Genomic DNA, 21,283 nt, shown 5'->3' with positions numbered 1-21,283 from the left:
CAGAAATTATACATACAAAATAGGAAATGCTAAGGTAGAAGAAGAAACTTCTTAAAAAGACTTGGGTGTTCATATTTGCTGACATGTAATTTATATTTTCCAAACATTGTGTGGAAGCAATTAAAAAGGCAGACACAATGCAAATATAGTTAACAATTTAAATAAAAGGATTGTGGCCAAACATCAATAGTGTTATATAAGTTTTAGATGACCTGCTACTAGCGGTCCTTCGGACGTCTATCACTTGTAAATGCAGTAGATTCCCATGGGGTGAATGAGGTATTTAATTTATAAATGGCGAAGAGTGAGAGTCACAATCTCACATGGATGTAAGTTAGCGTAGGTCTGGTATATAAAGGGATTCATGGGGACACCTATTGCTGGGTTGTCAGAACAGGTTTTTCCCTCTCTAAAGTGAGGCACTTTACAACAGTAAGTCTCACTGCAAAGAATTCTCCTCTCCATCATGGACTGTCCATGTGCTCAAGCCTCACAAGACCCGTGAAAAGAGGTAGGCCTGTCACTGGGCCGTTATCTTAAAATTATAAAATGCACCAGTAAAGACTCATTTAGAATATTGTGTACAATTTAGGTCACCATGTTATAGAAAATATATTACTGGCCTGGAATCCAGAAGGCCAACCAGATATAGTGCTGTCTGTATTTGGACAGTGACACAATTTTTGCTGTTTTGGCTCTGTTCTCCAGCACATTGGATTTGAAATAAAACAATGACTAAGAGGTTAAAGTGCAGAATGTGAGATTTAATTCGAGGGTATTTATGTCTATATTGGGTGAACCATATAGGAATCACAGCCCCTTTTTATACATAGTCTCCTCATTTCATGGGACCAAAAGTAATTGGACACATTAACATTTGGTATTTGGTAAAATTTGGTATTTTTGCAAATCCTTTGAAATTGATGACTGCCTGAGGTCTGCGATCCATAGACATCACCAGGCGTTGGGTATCTTTCCTGGTGATGCTCTGCCAGGCCTGTAATTCAGCTGTTTTCAGTTCCTGCTTGTTTCGGGGGGGGGGGGGGGTTATTTTCAGTCTTGTCTTCAGTAAGTGAAATGCATGCTCAATGGGATTCAGGTCGGGTGATTGACTTGGCCAGTCAAAAACATTCCACTTTTTGGCCCTGAAAAACTCCATAGCTGCTTTAGCAGTATATGTGGGGTCATTGTCCTACTTAATGGTGAAGCACCGTCCAATGAGTTTTGAAGGATTTTGTTGGATCTGAGCAGATAAGATGCTTCTGTACACTTCAGAATTCATCCTGCTGCTGCCGTCTGGAGTCACATCATCAGTGAAGACAAGTGAGCCAGTTCCACTGGCAGTCATACATGCCCAAACCATGACACTACCTTCACCAAGTTTCACAGATGAGGTGGTATGCTTCGGATCACGAGCAGTTCCATTTTTTCTCCATACTTTTCTCTTTCCATCACTCTGGTACAGGTTAATCTTCATCTCATCTGTACATAAGGCTTTGTCCCAGAACTAGAGGCTTTTTTATGTACTTTGGAGCAAACTGTGACCTGGCCTTTCTGTGGCCTTTCTTACCAGTGGTTTGCATTTTGTGGTGAACCCTCTGAGATTATTCTGGTGTATCCTTCTCTTTACGGTAGTCTTTGACACATCTATGCCTACATCCTGGAGAGCATTCCTGATCTGTTCAACAGTCGAAAAGGGGTTTTTCTTCACAGTGGTCATCCACTACTGTGGTCTCCTGTTGTCTACCAGGTCGTTTGCTATTGCTAAGCTCACCAGTGCGTTCGTGCTTCTTAACAGTGTACCAAACTGTTGATTTTTGCCTAATAATTTGATAGATAGTCTCTGATAGATTTATTCTGATTTTTCAGCCTCATGATGGCCCGCTTTAATGACATTAACACTTCTTTAGTCCTCATGTTGAGAGACAACAGCAACAGACTCCAGATGCAAATGCCACATCTAGAATCAACTGTGCATGAACTAACGATGCAACAACACACAGCTGGCCAAGAAACAACTCAGCAGCCAATTGTCCAATTACTTTTGGTCTCCTAAAATGGGAGGACTATGTATAAAAAGGGCTGCGATTCCTATATGGTCCTATTACGGACTGCACTGTATATTTAGGACTTAAGGAACTGTCCTAAACCAACAGAGTAAAGAAACTGAACCTTTTTAGCCTTGAAAAAGGAAGAGTAAGAAGGATCTCATGAGTATTAAAAATCCTCAAAGGAGCTGGCAAAGTCAACCCAGCAGATTTCTTTAAAATGAACAGTAGAACATGAATCAGAAGTAGAAATGATGTGAAAGTCTATTTAAAACAAAGAATAGGAGGAACTTCTTTATCCCAAGGGTTTGTGGGAGTACACAAGAAGCCTTATTGCTGAAGCCAATTCCCTGGTTTCTTTCCCAAAATGGCTGGACGAGGCCCTTTAATTAACTACTAACTGCCAAACAGGCTAGATGGGCCGAAAGCTTACAAATGAAAGGAGGCCATTTAATGTTTAAAGGAACATTAAAAGGAACAAACCAAGGTCTGGTTGTAGGCCGGTGATCTTGTCATCAATTTTCAGGCTGGTATACAGCGGAGCTGTATCAGTGCTTGAGCGACTACATGGCACAGCGTAGATATCAAAAAGCTCCTTCAGGTCCTTCCGACTTCGAATGCTAAAAAAAATAAATGTAAAATTTAGAAAATCACATTACGTCCCTTCTTTGCTTTAATGACTGTAATCCACATTCACTATCAATACGACTTATTATTATTATCTGAATGCCATCCAGTGACAAAGAACCCAGTTCTGAAGCTTGGTTTTTCCTCCAGATTCTATTTTCCTTAAACTGCCTGCATTATCTTCCCAAACCTTACTTTTGAAAAGGTTATATATACAGTAATTTCTAAATGTTGTTATTGTGAATGAACACTTATAGTTCTGAATACACTGAAATTACAAAACAAGCACTGTTCTCTTTAACCTATACAGAAACACTTCAGACACCGGCCTTCACAGACCCTGCCATTCAACTGCTCTTCCCTGGTGTTTTAAAGGAAAAACACAATAAAAATCCTTCACACAGTACATTGTAGAAAAAAAAAATGGAAAAGGTTTAGCGGGAACAGAATTTTGAAATGTCATTGAGGGGAAGCAAAAACCAAAATGGCAGTATTCGGTAGATTACCTGAAAGACTTAAAAAGCTCCACAAATTCTGTGAAGCTCATGATGCTGTCTGAGATCATGAAGTTCTGGAAGCCCTTCAAGCTGCCCTTGGCAGGGCCGTGCCAGCTGCGACTGCTCCAGGTGCTGGACGGGCAGGAGAGAAGGAGAGAGAAGCCGGTCAGAGCCGACACCGCCAACCGCTCGGGGGTCTGAAGGAAGCAAAGTTATCTTTGTCCGTCAGAAACCTAGTGAGACAGCATGCACAGCACCTTGCAAATAAAGGTCCTAACGCCCAAATCTTGATGTACCTATTCCTCCCCAGTTCCACCTTTTCCACCTGAAGTAGCCAAACATGCATGCTGCTTCTGAGTGAGATGAGGCCCATTTGGACAAAATTAGAAATATGACTGGGAGGCTTTGCGAAAAGTGGTTTCCTTCCACTTCCAAAAAAGAAATGTGTAAGGTGTTCATCCTCCTAGGGAAGCAATGAGACACACTGGTGAGCTTCTCAATCAATCAAACAGCTGTCACTTGGCGTGGGGGGAAAACAATAAGACACGAAGGACTATATATAGGATTAAATAGCCATGCTGGTAACAGTTTCTAAAATATTCAAATAAGAGGAGCCATCAAAGTGGCTGGAAATGGACAAGCAGATCTGAAGGGCCTGTGGGGTGTGTGACTCACCCTGTCTGGCCCTTACTGGCAGAGGATAACACGGGAGAGGAGTGCGGCCGGGCAGGGGGGGAGGTCACTCCGCCGGGGGGGCTGGCAGCACAGAGGAAGAGAGTTTTATTGGAAGACAGAGCCTGGGGTCCGTAGATTCCCAGGGCACCGCTCTCCTCTGAAGGATACAAACAAAGCAAAAAACAGCAATGTCATTGCTCCGTGTCAAAGGAATTATAACAGAAACATAAAATATATATTCTCCTCTTGCTTGTATATAATTTTATAGTAAACTAAATATCAAAAACGTTTTGTAAAACATTAAAATGTTGCACAAGATTGTTGGGCAATTTATGCTTATTTCTGCATATTATAAATACTGATAACCAGGAAATGACAACTAAGTATTAGTATTTCAGTAATGTAAATTGGCATCATGAATTTGTCAGCTTCTTTTCAATTTAACAAAAGAGAGGAAAAAAGTGCTTTTTCAAAGACTGAAACAAAATACAGCTTCACTTTCCTCTCCCACCTTAGTGCACTAAATTTCTTTGGCTGAACCTTTCATGCAAGGCATGTGCACTTGCACCCACTTATACAGCTGTTTTTTTTTCCAAGAGTATGCTGGATAAAGAGTTTAACCTAGCTCAAAAATACAACCGCTGTGGCCCACATGGGATTTGAACCCACAGCCTCGCACAAATGCAATCAGACAGTCAGGTCTAAGAGGTTTTCATACCTGGTTCGTCTGGCTCTCCAGCGTCTGGTGGGTCAGAGCCACTCCTGCCGCGTGATTCCTTACAGCTCCTTGTTTTACGAGATGCCATTTCATCATCAGTGGCATCCCCACTGTCCCCCTGAAACACGCCACACCAAATATTAATTTACCCACATCCAGAGACGCCCAGTACCAACATCCCAAAAACATACAGATTCACAATTCACAATATGCCTTTACCGACTTATTCTCACTGGAAGAGAGGGTTAAAAGTAGTTTAATTATAATAATTAATAAATAACATTGGTTATCATTGGCCTGAGTCAGTCAGTAAGGCTGATCTGCCACTGGGACCTAGAAATACAAGTTATCTAGTTTGAAGGCGACAGACTGGGAAACTCCACATAGCAGTCCTCTCCTGGTCCCAGATCCTGCAGACCGTCAGGGCTCTCTGAGTGAAACATCGACTACTGCAACTTCCCAGACATCTACAGGTTTACCGTGGTATCAGAGAAAAATAAACCATTATTCTATTCTATGCTATTCCTCATTCTCCCAGTCTAGTGCTGGAGTCATCGTTGTGAGCCAAGATACATTAGTTATATTTTATTTCATACTGGGTACAAAACGAAAAGGTAAAAAAAACTACCATCAATAATGCGATAACTAATGTGATATTTTAAGGGAGCACTGCTCTTACCCTCATCAAGGATTTTTTCTTCTTCTTGGTGGTGTTGATGGCCAGCGCGCTGTTTTTCTGGGTGCTGGGCTTCTCGGTGGTCCTGCTCAGGGTGCCAGTGCTCGTGCTTCCCACGTTCCACCGTCGGCCTCCAAACAGCTCTATGGCCTGGGCCAGGGTGGGTCCCTCGTACTTGCCATCTTCCTGCAAAACACAGCCTCTGCAAAATGAGCCTCTGAACAGATCTGCATGAGGCAAAATGATTAGAACCCCTGGGGCTGAGGAATGGAATTCACAAACTTTGTTTGCATCCTCCAATATGACTGACCATTAGAATTGAGAATGGTCAACCAATCGTATAGGAAGTTCTAGTTCTACAAAATGGAACTATAAAACACAGAGCTTCCATGCCACTACTGTACTTATTGGGTCCAAGTAGAAAAAAAAGATGTTGAGTGCTTCGGAACAAAGCCCTTTGCAGTGCATACAAACATCACTCCCATCAAAACTAGCATACACTTCACTCAATACATGTGTACATGAGGTATATAAGCAATGATGACCCTACTGGAGAGGAGTGAACGAACAGAGACACACAAAGCCGAGGGCACAAGTGGAAACTACACAGAAGTGATATTTTAATGATTTTATGCATTTAAAACTGAAAACAGGAGGCACTTCTTAACCCAAAGGGTTGTGGGGGTATTGAACAAAACCCCCCATGTTGTTGAAGCCAATACCATACCCTGGTGTTGGTCGACAAACAGCAGGATAAGATCCTTAGATAAATAATCTACTAACTACCAAACAGGCAAAATAGGCTGAATGGCTTCCTCTGCCTTGTAACTTTCCACATGATGTCAGCACGTTACCATACCTGATAGAGGCTGATATACTGCTTCCTCAGCCACTGCAGTCGCTGGTCTGGAAACTTCTTCATTTTCCTCACTGCACTGACCAGCGCCTGCAGTCCGTCATACAGCATCCTGGCAGTATATTTCGGGGCCACAAAGTGCAAGAGCTTGTTATCAGTAGTGTGAAGTCCGTACAGCAGGGTCACTCCATTCTCTTCCAGGGTCATGCCACACAGCTTGTTCTGCACACAGATAGCGTGGGTGTCGATTCCAGGGTGGCCCATGAAAACAGCCTTGGCCATTGACAAGTCCAGGAACCCGTCGGCTAGTCCGTTCAGCACTATCTGTCCAAAATACTGAGGTCTGCAGTAAGAAAACTCAGTGGTTTTGCCATTCGACGGGCAGCAGCTCTGGGGCTTTGACCAGGTTAAGAAACAGTTGTCAGGCTGCAGTTTCAGGAAGCAGCGGGCAGAGAGGTGGGCTTCCTGGTCGTAATGAATAACGGTGGCCCCTTGGAGCAGAAACTGATGAACATCAGCCCTGATGGATAGGACGTACCAGGGGATGAGCTCCGTGCCATGGCCGAAGGCCCTCTGCTGATCTTCAGCTCCCTGCGTATCCACATCCCTGGGGGACTCCAACAGGTCTCCCTCGGAGTCTGACAGGTCTCCCACGATGAATCTGGGCAACAGGCGGAGGATAAAAATTAATCACCAAAGTCACAGGAACAGAAGCAAGAAAGCTAAAATCTCACAATACTTTTCCCTTCTTCACTTAGTGACCTGTGTCCCATGCATGAATTCTACCACCGCTGTTAAATTTTTCCCCTTTAAACACCGTAGCATACTTTTTTCTGCTATAAACCCGCTACAGGGATTATTCATAAAATGTCAACTGCTGAGACCTAGGCAGTAAAGGATGTTTGATTTGCACTGATCCAGCTTTTTCCAAGACTCTTAAACAGGGTCTACTGATGGTAGCTGCATTGTCGCGACAGAAGGAAACTTTTCAACGAAACCCTTTTGCACACACTGAAAATGATTCCTGAAGTAAATCTGATGAGAGTGAATGGCTTTAATTGGCAGAGAAATTACCAAATGCTCAGCTACTGGTAGCAACAGTGCAGTTTGGTCAATTGGAAAAGATTGATATTGTCTTATTCCATTTCTGAATGATTCATGTGTGTGTGACATGAAGATTTTATCAATGTCGATTTAATCAATTGTGTTTGTAGTAGCATATTATAGTAATAAACACGGGGGGAATTTTTTTTCTGACAATAGTGTACTGTGGGTACAATCAACGTGACCAAGACAGTTAAGGTTGTTATCAGGAGAGAGAAGATTTATCAAGTCTTCCAACTAGATTTTGTTGGCTTGGATTGTTAAACAACAAATGCTCACTTATCTTTGCTCCTCCTGTCATGGCACAAGAAGAAGGTTCAGCTCCACTGACAAACCACTTGAAATGTTTGTTAGGAGCCAGACAGGGCAACAAAGAGCAAAGCCCTGTGGGACTGTGCTGTTCCCGTGCTTGCAGAATTGCTGCTGTATAATTACAGACATCTGGAAGTTAACCGTCTTGAAATAAGTCTAATGTCAAAATGTATGTTAGAATTTACATTTCTATTGCTTTTAAAGTCTATTCTGCTATTATTAATCAGCTACATTGTCCCTTATTTGATCTTACTAATTAGTTTCGTAATATTGCTTGAGACGGTTGCCTGTATCTTTTGTAGCAAGTTTTGAGTTTCAAAAGCACACTGATTATCTTAAGCAAAGCATGAAAGGTGCCTTCTTGTCTACTTCATACTGTACTTCATACTATATTTTCCATTTTATTTACAGAACCGTTTATCTTTGTAAACAAAATGGGCGTTCGGATGTGGCTCTTATATGGTGTTCAAAGGAATACTGATATGATAAGTCTGTGCATCTTTTTTACACAGGGTAGTAAGTGTCTAGAACAAGCATGCTGCTGATCGTGGTATTCCCCCAGATTTCAAGAAATGGCTAAATCAGAATAATGGTTTCCTCTTGCTTGCTCAGGATCAACTTCTTTTGGTTGCAGTGACACTTTCTGGTAATTTTTATTACTTGTAATGTGTTTGTACGACATGACCTTTAAATTATTTATCCTGACCTTGGTTTGAGAAATAAAGAATAATAAATAAAAGTCATGCTATTTTCTATTGTTATCAATGGGAATACAGAAATGTTTTATAAATAGCCCCCACTGTCTTAATGAAGGAAGAGCCTGTAGTTTCAACTGAATGAAAACAAAACTCAAAATGTTTGTACAGATGAAAAAAAAAGACATTTGAAGACCCATTGCTACACTAAACACATGAGGTCTTTAATGTTAATGCACTGTGTTATCTATAATATATATTATATATTATATATTATATATTATATATTATATATTATATGAGTTGATGTTAAAATTAAGATGTAGAATTTAAGACAATATAGTATGTGGAATATTGCATTTTCCAATTGGATTAAATACTGTATGCAAATTTACAGACACCTAGAAAAAATAGCTCTTTATATTGATTTCTCATACTTATGAATGTCTGGAGAAAATCCCAAAGACCTTTTCATAAAACACAAGGAACTTGAATCTGTGGTTCGGAAATACATTGATTCAGTTTGGAAATGGATTATATTAATATATATATAAAGTATATGTATGCTTATTATTGCTAATTTTACTTACATAGGTAGCAGTGAGGAAGAAATTCTATGTAGGTTTAATTTCAACCTGGGCACTCACAAGATGTTCAAATTAACCTTCAGAAAGTAGTAAACCTTCCAATACACACACATATATACATTGTTTGATTACACAATTAAAAATTAAAAATTAAAAAGGATTAAAAATATCCTAGTGGAGCTGATCAGCATGCAAAGAGCTTTCAAATGTTAAATAAAAATTGTTCTCTAATTAAATCCAAACCACGAAGTTAGGGGAAAGAGACAAAGAAGCAGAGAAACTTACAAGACACGGTTCGAATCAGACGTTTTCCTGACAGGGGCTGAGCTAAGATGAAGGAACGGAAAGGAAAAGGATGGAAATCAATAGGAGAAAATATGGAAAGAAAAACTGAGGAAAAGGAAGACAAAACATGAACATGACGTGGGGCAGAAAGATTTAAGGCTTTCTGCATGATGCTGAGGAGGTATGTTTTCTCCAAAGCATTTAGTCAAAAACACATTAGACTCATGCAACATACAGTAGAACAGTGATCTGGAAATGCTGAGAGAATACAGAACACACATGATAGGCATCACTATCAAATACCAACACGTTTCTCTGAGTGTGTATCTCACCATTGAGGATAAACAGATCCTCAGCCTACAAGAAAGCAGATTCTTCTGAGAGAAACAAATTTATGCTTAACATCATGGTGATATTACCAAACAACAGAAGATCAGTTTCTGAATGTAAACATAAAAAAGTCAACCAGGTATGAGACCTATACTAATTTGTGTAAAAATGTTCTTTCCTGTCAGCTCTGCAATAGATATGTCAGTAATTGTATTTACACATTAGGTAAGAATATAGGCAACAGGATACAACACAAAGCAGAGGCTATGATCTCATCAATCATTCATTTCACCATTTTCAAATCAACCACAACATGATGCACAATTCATCATTTCGCCCTTCCATAAAATACAGTTTCTTAAGTATTTTTTTTATTTTAATTTGCGACACTCAATAAGACATGTCAACGTGCAGCAAGGGAAAGTGTCCCAGAAAGCACTAACCAAGATACTGTTGAAACCATACACTGAGGTGGTCCAGATAAAAACAGGCCTTCGTACAGTATTTTGAGATACACACCCACATTTATATAATGACCTTAAACCCGGTTTAAGGTGAATTGTGCTTGAGTGCAATGTCTCTCAGGAAAGTGCAGTTTCTACAGGTGGCAGTTAGTCAAGTTCTTTATGAGGGTTTGAGGCATGGATCCATTTGTTAGGTTAAATTGCCATTCCAAAGAGCAAGGTAGTGACTTCCCAAGGTCAACCCATGAGATGGAAAGTGAAGTTCGACATGAGAAAAGAATCTTGCTGCAATAAACTATGTAATGGTCATCATAGCACCCTATAATAATAAAATAATACAATGATATTTATTCAAGAAATTGAAATGTAAAGCATTGTACAACAGACAACACACAATATACCGCAGAAGCAAAAATAAGTGAAGGAAACAAAAGTGCTGTAAACTGACTTAGTGAAACTAAGATTTACAGAAAACAGAATGACACAAAATTTAAACTTTTAGTAAGAAGGTAGGCTTTCAAGATGACATTAAAACATTAATTCTCCAGATTATGATCTGGATTATATTCATGCAGTAAACACTTAATCTGGAATTAGACCATTCAGTACTTTATATGTGTGCATATCTAAAGTAGCACCTTAGATGAAATACAAGGGTGTATCAATATTGCCTCTAATAAGCAATTTAGGGCCTCTTACAGGGCGTGAAATATGTGGAATATGGCAATTGATAACCAAATACTAGCTCAGTTTAAAAGAAGCATATTCTACACATTACTTATATTTTTATATTTTTGTAGGAGAGTGTTCATGATCGCAAATTATCATACACATACCCTTATGGTATGACTAAATTTAAAGATGCTACCGTACAATCCAAACACAAATGATAGATTTAATCAATAAATATATAAAAATATAATTAAATATATAAATATATTGGAAAAAAGCAAAGTCTTCTTAACCAAAATACGGTTTAACTAGATTTGTCACCTTGGACTGCCTTTGTGCACACGAACATAAAGCACTATGGATTGGGTATGGACCTCCTGTTCTATCTCGAGCTGTAGGTGACCTACTGGTATTTGTTCCGGTCCTTGAAGGAGTTCTGCCGTGAGGCCGTGCCCTCGGTGATGCCATCTTCGCTCTCCTCGGACTCCAGGCTACGGTTGCAGGAGCGAATGGTTTGCAAGATGTTGCTGACGGTGGCCTCTTTTTCCGAGTTGTTCAGGCCCTCCTTCCCGGCCCGCAGCAGGAAGTTGTCCTGCCCGTTGTAATCTGCGACAAACTGCGGACACAAGCACTTCGCTCAGCTCAGGCAGTTACGGGGAAAGGAAAGATGTCCGCCCACAAGAGGAAACGCACGATTCGGGACTTTCGTACCTCAATGGACTCCTCTTGTGAGCTGAAGCGAGGGCGGAAGTGAATGAGGCTGGAGGCTCCGTCCAGAGCATCGCAGAGCTCCTTCAGAAAGACGCCGCAGAAGGGCACTACTTTGCAGCCAGGAATGTTGAGGGCTCGGGTGACGACCTTCCTGTACTCGGAGGAGGACTCGTGCTGTGCCATGGCGTCCTTCAGACTTCGCATGGTCTCGATGTCGGACTGGTCCATGAACTGCCACATCTTCAGCACCTTCCGAGACCTTGCAGGGAATTGTAGGAAACCAACACTCACATCCTATGGTCTCAAAGCCAGCACTCAGACCTGTAGTGTAGGAGACTAAACTATTTTGCAGCTCTGAATACAGCAGAAGAGCAATAAATTGACATTATATTATGTTACGTGCAAAACGATAAGGGTGAACCAAAATATCATACACATACCAGGCCAAACTTTAAGCTGCTTTCTTTTACTGCTACCCAAATAACACCCAAGTAGCACAAATAAAGTGAGGGTTACACTTTTGAAACAGTTGTGTGAATCAATTCGAAAGCAGGATTTGCTGTACTGTTGGAAACATGAAAGGGGTTTATAGTTTCCTTTAACCTCACCTCCCCTGCATAACTACCACAGATCCACAAGTCAAGCTGTTGTGACTTCCATAAGATATTCCATTAAGCCTTGACTGTACACGCGCCAAGAGCTGCAGTGGATCAAAGAAGCCCACTATTAATATAGGATGTTGCAATTGAATCTGTTCCGGAACCTACTGTTCTGTGTAAAATTAAGGAAAGGAATGCAGCATACCTCAGGCCTGCCAGGAATTCCATCACCGCATTGTAATTGCCCATGTTCCAGCAGCACTTGGCCACGTGGACGAGATAGGAGAAGACCTCCCGTTTCTCCTCCATGGAACCTGCAGTCAGGATCAGCCAGGTTACCCATGAACTCACCTGTAAGCAAAACAGCACATCGGGGTTTAGTCTGCTGGGGTGACCTTAAAGTGCCCTGCAAAATCCTACAATCCCCCCAAACCAGCTAAGATATAGCTTTCAGCACAGTTGGACTGAGACAGTCCAATTTCCATCTACAAAGTATATCTCGAAGCGGTTAATTCCTCATCAAATCCTGGAATGAAACTTTGCAAAGTATCAAAATCTATTTATTACAGTGCATTTCTTTCAGCGTACAATGATTTTTATGCATTAATACATCTTACACCCCAGCCATGTAAATGATCTAACAAATAATGTACTGTAGGATCCTGTCCAGAAAACTGCTCAATAAAGATTTCACAGATGTGCACTATTATTTCTAAATGTACTGTGAAGTAACTTTGTAAGAAAAACTCCATTCATATTTGATTAGCCCAAATGGCACTGCCTTAAGAAATGGTGAGGTGAAACTAGTTTTTTAATTTCCTTTTAATAACTTTGCTTTCCCAAGCTTTTTGATAACAAAAGGCTGCATTTCTCATAGAAACCTAATATATAACAAATGTTACATTTTACATGGACATTTCTGCAGGCTATGTTTTAGAATTTAGAAATTAAGTAAACACATTTTTTTTTCAAAAATGAAAAGAAATTACAGCAGAATCAAATGGAAAGACGTTGTATCTGGTCCAGCACCAGTGCAGAGGTCAGAGGGTCAGTGCCCTTTGCTGTTTTCTCATGTGAGAGCTCTGACCATCATGAGCCTCTCAGACATCTTTCGGAAATGAGGAGCAATGCCAATTGCTAGATTTGATAAAGAAAACATTTTCCTAAACTAGAATTCATCTTCCACGTCACAGAACCTTAACAAATATTACAAATATTAATTACTAAAAGCAAATACAGCATCAAAATCCCAATGTAATACAGTACATCTACATCTAAGGCCTGATTATTCTAATATATTTAGTCAAATCTTGTACGACCAGAACAAACTTCTTTTTCAGTTTCCTTAATATAAACTTTTATGTCTTATCATCAGAACCCCGAGGAGTGCAAAAATCTGACTACTTCCTTGATGGAAAATCTGTTATATACTGTAATAGCCCAGTTCTGAGTAGGATAACATCTAGAAAAACATTTTATAAATTTTGGAACAATTGAAAAAAATGTAGTTATTTCTGTCTACCAACTGAGCAGACACTCTGTTTTCTGTTCATTACCCTTAATCAGTAATAATGGAATTTAATGTCAGAGGACAGACAACTGTATACACCATTTCTGGTGCTTTATAATAAACAATAAAGAATCAACTAGTCATCTTCAGAAGTTCTTCAGTGTTTCACTCTAGCAAAACACTTCGCAGAATTAATGTGGTTATAGAAACAGTTACTGTACACTGAATACCCAGGGAGAGTAGTGAAGTGAGATTCATGGCAAATCTCTGGCATCCTTTCAGCTTTGCCCGCCAGTGTAGGGTTACAAGCAGAGGCAAATGTCAGCAGGACTCTTCCCCGAAAAAAAATACTTCCCAGATATCAACTTACAGGGTTATGCAAGAGGACAAACGTTACCCTAGAGGAAGCTTGGAAAGTCTAAAAAAAGCAAAAAAAATCAGACATATTTATAATATTTCTTATTTCTGCATGAGAACATGTAAAAGACAACCGAAAATGCAAGGAATTCATGCAGAGGTGCTCAGAACTCAGTGTTTCTCAAGGCAAAACACACAGCAAAGACAATTTGGCCCCACTTCTTTTATATTATTTATAAAAGGAATATATTTTAGATATTCCCAGCTATTTAATATTACATGACATTTTGATACACTGACTACAGTCTAAAGCAGATGTATATCCAGGAATAAAATTCAAAGCACACAATACGGAGACAGAGGGCTGTAAAAACAAGACTACGTAATCTTCCAGAATTTCTGCCTTATAGTTACAGCACAGACCCATGCAAGCAATTTACACTACAAAAGGTTTCTCATGTTCTACTCTCATTTGAAGCAAAGGAAAAACCACATCTACAAATAACTACTTTTTGTTAAAATTATGCCTTTCTAAAACTATGATACTGCTTCAAAATATTACAATTTTGTTAACCCAAAATGGCAAATTCAAATGCCATCCCTGCTGTACATGCTGTACAATGCTTATATAATGGTTTATTCATTTTAGCCTTTGAAATATAAGTACTGTTTCATTATTTGTGTTTCAGCTTGAATATCACAAAACACAAGACAAGACATGTAAGACACACAATATAAAAGCACTACATTATAGTAAAATGTATAATTGGGGCTTGTGTCAATTCAGCCAGTTACTGCCTTAACTTGGATCATTTGAGATTTTGACAGCATGGAAACATCTGCGCCATTAACACTCAACAAGGTTCATTCCCTGCTACCCCTGCCCGCTCACACGTTGTAATTCAATTATATACAATAATTAACTAATAAGATCTGGCAGTCAAAGGTCTCTATTCCTTCTCATCAGAACACACATGACGAAACCTACCTGGAAAGCTACACCTTCCTCCAACACCTGCAACTTATTAAATTCAGTGGGGTGGGTTTCTGTTATCATAGAATAATCCAAATGAACAGAATTCCCAAGTGGACACTGTTCAGAATACAATAGCTGTTTTCCACCACTTGGAGTTTCCTTCAGAGAGAATGTGACTCAGAACTCACATCTGTATCTCACAAACTCAACCTTAAACATAAGGAAAAGATAAGAGTTGGATGATAAGTAATGGGTTGTATTCACAACCTTATGATTGAAAAGGCTTCATTTTTTAACATCTGCTTTTTAAGTGAATGCTCAAAAAACAGAAACCAAACTATACGAACAGCCAATGCAACCAGTTTGCGTACATATAAGTCCTAGAGTTGTGAGCAGAGCTCATATTAATCAACAAATAGTAGGACAGCCAGCATGGGAAAAGCCTGTTCCTCCTACAAAAAGTATTAATAGGAACAAGAGAAGTGTAGGTCATGTGGTCCCGCAGGGTACAACGTGTGCTGTTTGATGCTTTGATATAATAATGCAATAAGGCTTCCATATCCTGGCACAAGCTTCCCAGGAGCTCTTCAGAACTGATCACGTTTACTCTGGACTGTACAATACTGATACAAAGTTTACAAAGCATTCAAAGCCACTGCCCACTGAAGGGTTGAAGAAAGTCCGCATTAGTATAGATAGATATATAATACAAAATAATAGGATTTTTATAGCTCTTTAAATTTTAATCACTTTTTTTAAAGCAGATGAAGTAACAAAGGACAAAATTACCAGCAACCAAAATGCATTAATCCTCATAATTTTGTGTCTGCACACAGTACAGAAAAAAGAGCAGAACAGCAGCCTGTCAGCTTTTCAAACAGTAAGCTGAATGAACTACTGCACACAGTTCCTCCATATTAGAGGTCAACCATCACCTTATATATATATATTATATAACAATAATGACAATAATAATTATGGCAGCAATATCGAGTTTGAGATTGTTTCTCTGTATAATTGATGTTCTTGTCAAGCACTGCCAAGTGAAACTGAATCAACGCAGCAGTCAGCAGCACAAGTTTCTAAAAAATAACCAGGGTATTTATCCTTTTAGAAAGATCGCATACCAGGCATCATTTTTTCTGTCTGTAGGCATACATTAGCAGTTAGACAAACACTTTATATTATTTTATTTCACTATGCTTTTTACATAGCAGGTTTCTTTTTACATAGCAGGTTGATAATAATGTTTTGAAGAAAAAAGATGACAAAAACATAATCAATGCAGTTATTTTTAGTAGTAGAGTTGTTGTAGTGCTGTATGAGAGGTTTAATCCTCATGATCTCATAACATTAATAAATGCTATGTGCTGTACAAAGTCAAAGTGCTGTACAGAGTCCAGATCCTGTGCCCTTATACTGTAGCTTTTCCCTCTGTATCACTTTCTTGGAAGTGATCAAATGGCTCTTCCTGACATCTGACAACATTTTTGTTTTGGAAGGGATTACATTGTTAAATTTTGAAAGCTGCTAATAAAAACATGTGAGAACGTGTAATCAGATTTTTAGTAACCACAACCTAGGACAAAAAAAGACCATTTGATAATATTATCCATCCACTTACAAACCACTTTTTCCAATTCAGGGTTGTCCGGTAGCCTTAGCCTATCCCAACAAGCTACAGGCACAGGGCAGGATACAGCCTGGACAGGACTCCAGTCCATTCCGGGGCACACAGACACAAACACACACACACTCACACCACTGTCAGTTGTCCCAGAACTCCGTTTATGTACCAGTACATTTTTGGACTGGGAGAGGAAGCTGGAGCACCTGGAGGAGACCCTGTGAACATGGGGGGAACATACCGTACAATCCCCACGAAGACAGCATCCCAGGACTGGAATTAAACCCAGAGCCACAATGTGTGAGGCAGCAATGCTAACCAGTGCGCTCTACCCCAAAATATTACTGTCAAAAAAAGTATACTTCTAAGTGCATTCCCTTCAAGGCATCAGACAGTCAAGACTTTTCTTTCATGTTCACAGACCAGATCTTATTCAGGCACAGGTAGGCGATTTGCTAACCAACCCCATTTAGATAAGGTCTCGCCGTTAATTTATTCTCTCCCCAAAGTCATCTATTTTGGCACAATGATTTGTGTGCTAAAGAACAAGGTTAATTCCAGCCAACACATTCAGCTCACATGAACATCTACAATGGTTTTTAAGCTGACAGATAATCATCACTGCCACTAGGTCACAGTCAGAGTTCTGAATGACTTGCAGTACTTTTTACCAACCAGTAAGCAGCATTTTTTCATGTCCAGAACTTGAGTGGACAAGTGCATTTTCAGTAACCCTGACTGAATAGCAGGCTGCATTTCAGTCAGGTTCTTTTCTGAGGGGTTTCATTTATGCCTCAATTCAAACGCACATCAAAGGACAGATCCACTGCAGACAGCTGCTACCCTCACTTTGAAGAACCAGATGCCCAGTGGAAAAGAAAACACAAAAACCAGGAGGCACAATGACACAAACAAAGTTAGGAAATATCACACTAACAGCCGAGGTAGTGAATCCCTGCAGCGTTGGAAATTTTTAATGCCAAAACACAGCTTGACTTTGATCAGCTCAATTGAAATCTTCAGGAGACTCAATGATGGTGTGAATTAAGAGTTTTCACATGTCCAGCATGATCGCAGTAGGCAGGTATAACAGAAATAAAGAAGCGTTAAACTGGATGTGCATTTCACTCACCAGACATCACTACAATACTTATGGTTAGCGGTTCTGGTGTAGGTCCTAGTGCATGGAGCACAGCCTACTTTACTGTGACTATTTACTGTCTAGCCCAGCATGAGAACAGTCATTGTGCATTCTTTTGCTGCTATGAATGCTACCCAGAGAAAATAAATGCCTTAGCTGTATTTAATACCGTAACTCTCTTTGAATGGCCAGTCTCCCAGACTTTCCAGTTTAAGCAAAGTGGACTTATAATTGGTGGGTTTTATGAGCTCGGGACCAATGCAATCTGTGTTATTGAAATTCTATTGCTAGAGGAACCTGTTTCCGTTTTAGCTATGAAACAGATCAAAAATCTATGACCTCCAAGAAGATTTTTCTAGACATTTTAGGTGTTTCCTGGTCCAGTACTGCTTTTGGGAAGTCAGCTGTCTGACCTGATTTTCTGCATTGCCAAATAAGGTGAAGTTGCTAATTTTTTTCTGCAGAATATCAGCCAACTTGTTTAACAGCATAAAATCAAAATACCAGAATACAGTACCATTAGCAAAACAGACGGAGTCCTGCGCATATCTTATGTTTAGTCATCTTAAAAAAATGAAGTTTCTTCAACCTGAAGCCGGTAGTTTTTTCAGTGTGCTTTTCATGTGTTTTTTTCTGGGGTTCTGGCTTAGACAGTAAGATTACTCATCACATGATTTTGACACATTATGTGGCTAGAAAGACTGTGTAAAAGCAGCCAGAGGATCAACATGAGGCCATATAAGTCTGATGAAAGTATGATTTTAACAATATAGTGGCTGAAGATAAGGAAGAAAACCTGCTGTTTAATCCTTGGGTGTATTAGCAAGGAATCATCCCACAAAACCTTCAATAATGTGAAGTTCTGTGAGAAGTCAGAACATCAGTACTGTCAGACAGTTCACTCAGGATAATTAACAAGCCCCCACTATCAACAGTAGTTCATATACTGTATTACCCTCCCTGAATTACACTGGGAAGGGAAGTGTTGAAACACCATTGCAGTGCGTGGGAGCTGCTGATAATAGCATTGCAATAAAAATTTCCTTATGGTAAAAGGTCATTTCAATCAGTTTCACTGAAAACAAGTGCCGTCGTCTCTGATAGCTCAAAGTCATTAAGACTTGATTAGTAAATTGTGTTGATGTGATTCTCAGCAGAATTGCAGAACACAAAGAGATGGTTGGGACAGGCTGCAATCAAAAGAAATGCTAATTAAAATGAAGGGATGAGCCTCAAGATGCTGTGAAATGCAGCAGCTTGGGTTTGAGAAGGGCACAATCTAGCATTTAATAACAGGGCCTTTGTGATTTCTTTGCCTGATTGCAATTTCCAGAATAACGTCTTGTTACAGTTCTGATCTTATTAAAGGCATGTATTAGTAGACAGGGTACCAGACAGGACAGGGTTTGCAACACAAATGAATAATAATATAACAGCTCTCACAAAATAGACATCTACTGTAGGATCCTCACAATATGTTTCATGCTTTAAGCAATCTATATAACCCACTGCAATCAATTGCAAACCACCACCAATACAATATAAATGAAAATTAAGTCAGTTTCTGAGAAACCTTCAATATCAAGTGGTTGGCGTATATATACAGGTAGTTTCAAGTGTCAGCTTGTCATTCACTAAGAAATATGCAGGTTAATCAGTTTTTATTTTGAAAACTGACTGAAGAATTTGAAAGGGAGCAAACTTCACGAACAGATGACTGCTGAACATAACTTCCAACTCATGAGCAGAAGATGCTATTGTGAACAGATCCCCCTGCCTCAACTTAATCTCCCACTCACAGCTAAACACAGCAAAAAATGCCACCTATAATTCAGAAATATAAGGTCAATCTCCATGAGTCAAGTTCCTAATAGAGAACAATGGAGAGAAAACCTTTCATTCAATGTTTCCATGTTCAATATCCTTTTACAGAGGACTGCTGTAGGAGTTTCAGTCTAGACTAAACATTTTGTTTCTAAGGTTATCTCCCTGAGATATGGAGCAACTAAAGCTTTTGTAAAGCTTTATATTTTACATAGAATGGCAGGGTTTTTAGTTTGCCTTTTAAATGAATGTGCTCATTGAACAAAAAAACATTTCAGAAACAAACAACACCACTGATGCATCAGACAATTATAAATAACACATTGTTTTTCAAAAGGTTAATCAGAGCATTATATGTGACACAGAATACCGTACAGGAAATCAGGGATTTGTGAGCATTAGTTTTATCATTTACTTAGTGGACTTTCATCTCTTATTTTTTCGCCTCATTTTCTGAAACGACTCAAGAGTAAGTTCACGCAGATTCATTCACAGCATGAACAGTCCTTGCCGTTGTAAAAGGACATAAGTAAGAGAAGGAGAATAACTGATCTTAATGGCTTCACCACTGCAGCTTGATCGGAAATACAGTTTTCAATCTGACCCAGTTTGCATATGGCTGCCGAGTGACCAAGAGAAAGCTCTCTGAAGCCCCCACTGCAGAAAAGCCCTAAACCGAGGAGAGGGCAGGAAGCTCGGTGTGGGTGCACAGTCAAGGGTCTCACCTCGTTGAAGCGCGTGACAAGGTCCTCCACGGTGTTGCGATCCCCACTCTTCGTGGACATGGCCGGGGCAGAGAGGGAGGCTTTGAGGTGGGGGTGGCGTTTCTGGCATTCGGGGCTGCCCAAGTCTCTGGTCAGGAAGCAGAGGTAATCGAGGGGAAAGACTCTGCGATACAGCTGCTGCTCCTGCTCCGTCAGAATGCTGGCGATCTCCTCGGGGAACTGGATGAGGTGCCGCAGGTCAGCCAGCTCTTTATTGATTCCCGTCATGTTCGAAGGCAAAGTGCTCGACCCCGCCATGGTCCCACACACCTGGCGTTCTGAAAGGAGAAAGGCTGTCAACATACCCGTGTCCATTTTCTCCCAGCCTCCTTTCCTGATTTCAGAAGCAGCCTCCTAGGCGTGCTGCTGTATAACCATCCTTGCAATTTTCCCCTGCAATCATACATCCGTTTACCAGTTATAAAAAGATAAAGCCTTGAGAGATACAGTGATAAGTCACTGTAGGAAGGAAGCTGTACCGTGACATCAGTTAAATGGATGATGGATGGTTGACAGGTAACTCATAGAAAAACAAAGCAAGATAGATTTGTGTCAGGACATTATCAGAAAACAAAGCACACACCACACTACCGGGATCTGCAGACCTCTAATCGACTGAAGTGGGATTGGACCCTAACCGGCACCAGGAATAAAGAAAGGCAGAACTGCCAGGCCTGTCTGGGCTTCAGTCTGTGCCTCCTCTACCAAGAAAGATGATGTGTGAATGGGGATTATTACAACACACATCACATACAGTATAGACATACTGGGAGCACATCCTCTTAAAAACTACTGTTAATGAGATCCTAGGGGAGGGGATTAGGCTGAAGTTGTCTGAGTTAACCTCAGGAGTCATCAACAACAAAGGCTCTGAGCCCCTCTGTGAGATGCAGTTTGTACAATCTGAAAGAGTTTAAATCAGAAAGAGCACAATCTCCACTTTCAAACAGTAGCAAATGAACCTCCCCTAACCCATGCAGGGGAAGCTAAAGTAAAGAATATTTTTTACTTTAATGAAAACAAACATTTAAACAAAACCATGATTGTGTGTCTTGAATAAAAAAAAGGTTTTATCTTGGGAGAATCTTTTTAAAGGTACACGGTAGTTGCACAGTACTTATCCCATGTCCAAATACAATGTACAGATGGCTCTCCCATGTCATACCATTACAGGACTTTCCAATTAATTGATGAATTGATCCTTAATTGCTTAATGGACCCAGGTGCT

At 40.0% G+C, this 21,283-nt stretch overlaps 1 protein-coding gene across 7 annotated transcripts in view; it reads right to left on the bottom strand.

Moving 5' to 3' along the window:
- The window catches only part of plce1 (phospholipase C, epsilon 1), a 111,830-nt gene that overhangs the window by 22,282 nt on the left and 68,265 nt on the right, over positions 1–21,283 (bottom strand). For 5 of the 7 annotated variants that reach the window (XM_088634731.1, XM_088634734.1, XM_088634736.1 and 2 more), the window contains exons 4-14: positions 20,017–20,333; positions 12,062–12,207; positions 11,258–11,516; positions 10,954–11,162; positions 9,081–9,122; positions 6,101–6,758; positions 5,245–5,427; positions 4,566–4,683; positions 3,848–4,004; positions 3,182–3,304; positions 2,532–2,668 (exon numbers count right to left, since the gene is read on the bottom strand). In XM_088634731.1, coding sequence (XP_088490857.1) covers positions 2,532–2,668; positions 3,182–3,304; positions 3,848–4,004; positions 4,566–4,683; positions 5,245–5,427; positions 6,101–6,758; positions 9,081–9,122; positions 10,954–11,162; positions 11,258–11,516; positions 12,062–12,207; positions 20,017–20,333 — 2,349 coding nt within the window. The remainder of the gene's footprint in view (positions 1–2,531; positions 2,669–3,181; positions 3,305–3,847; positions 4,005–4,565; positions 4,684–5,244; positions 5,428–6,100; positions 6,759–9,080; positions 9,123–10,953; positions 11,163–11,257; positions 11,517–12,061; positions 12,208–20,016; positions 20,334–21,283) is intronic. The other 2 variants (XM_088634735.1, XM_088634737.1) reach the window with 1 other exon arrangement.

The sequence above is a fragment of the Lepisosteus platostomus genome, chromosome 6, assembly GCF_059453375.1.
Source record: "Lepisosteus platostomus isolate fLepPlt1 chromosome 6, fLepPlt1.hap1, whole genome shotgun sequence".
NCBI classification, from domain to species: domain Eukaryota; kingdom Metazoa; phylum Chordata; class Actinopteri; order Semionotiformes; family Lepisosteidae; genus Lepisosteus; species Lepisosteus platostomus.
Note: the sequence above shows the minus strand (reverse complement) of the source record. Positions and strands in the feature narration are given on the sequence as shown.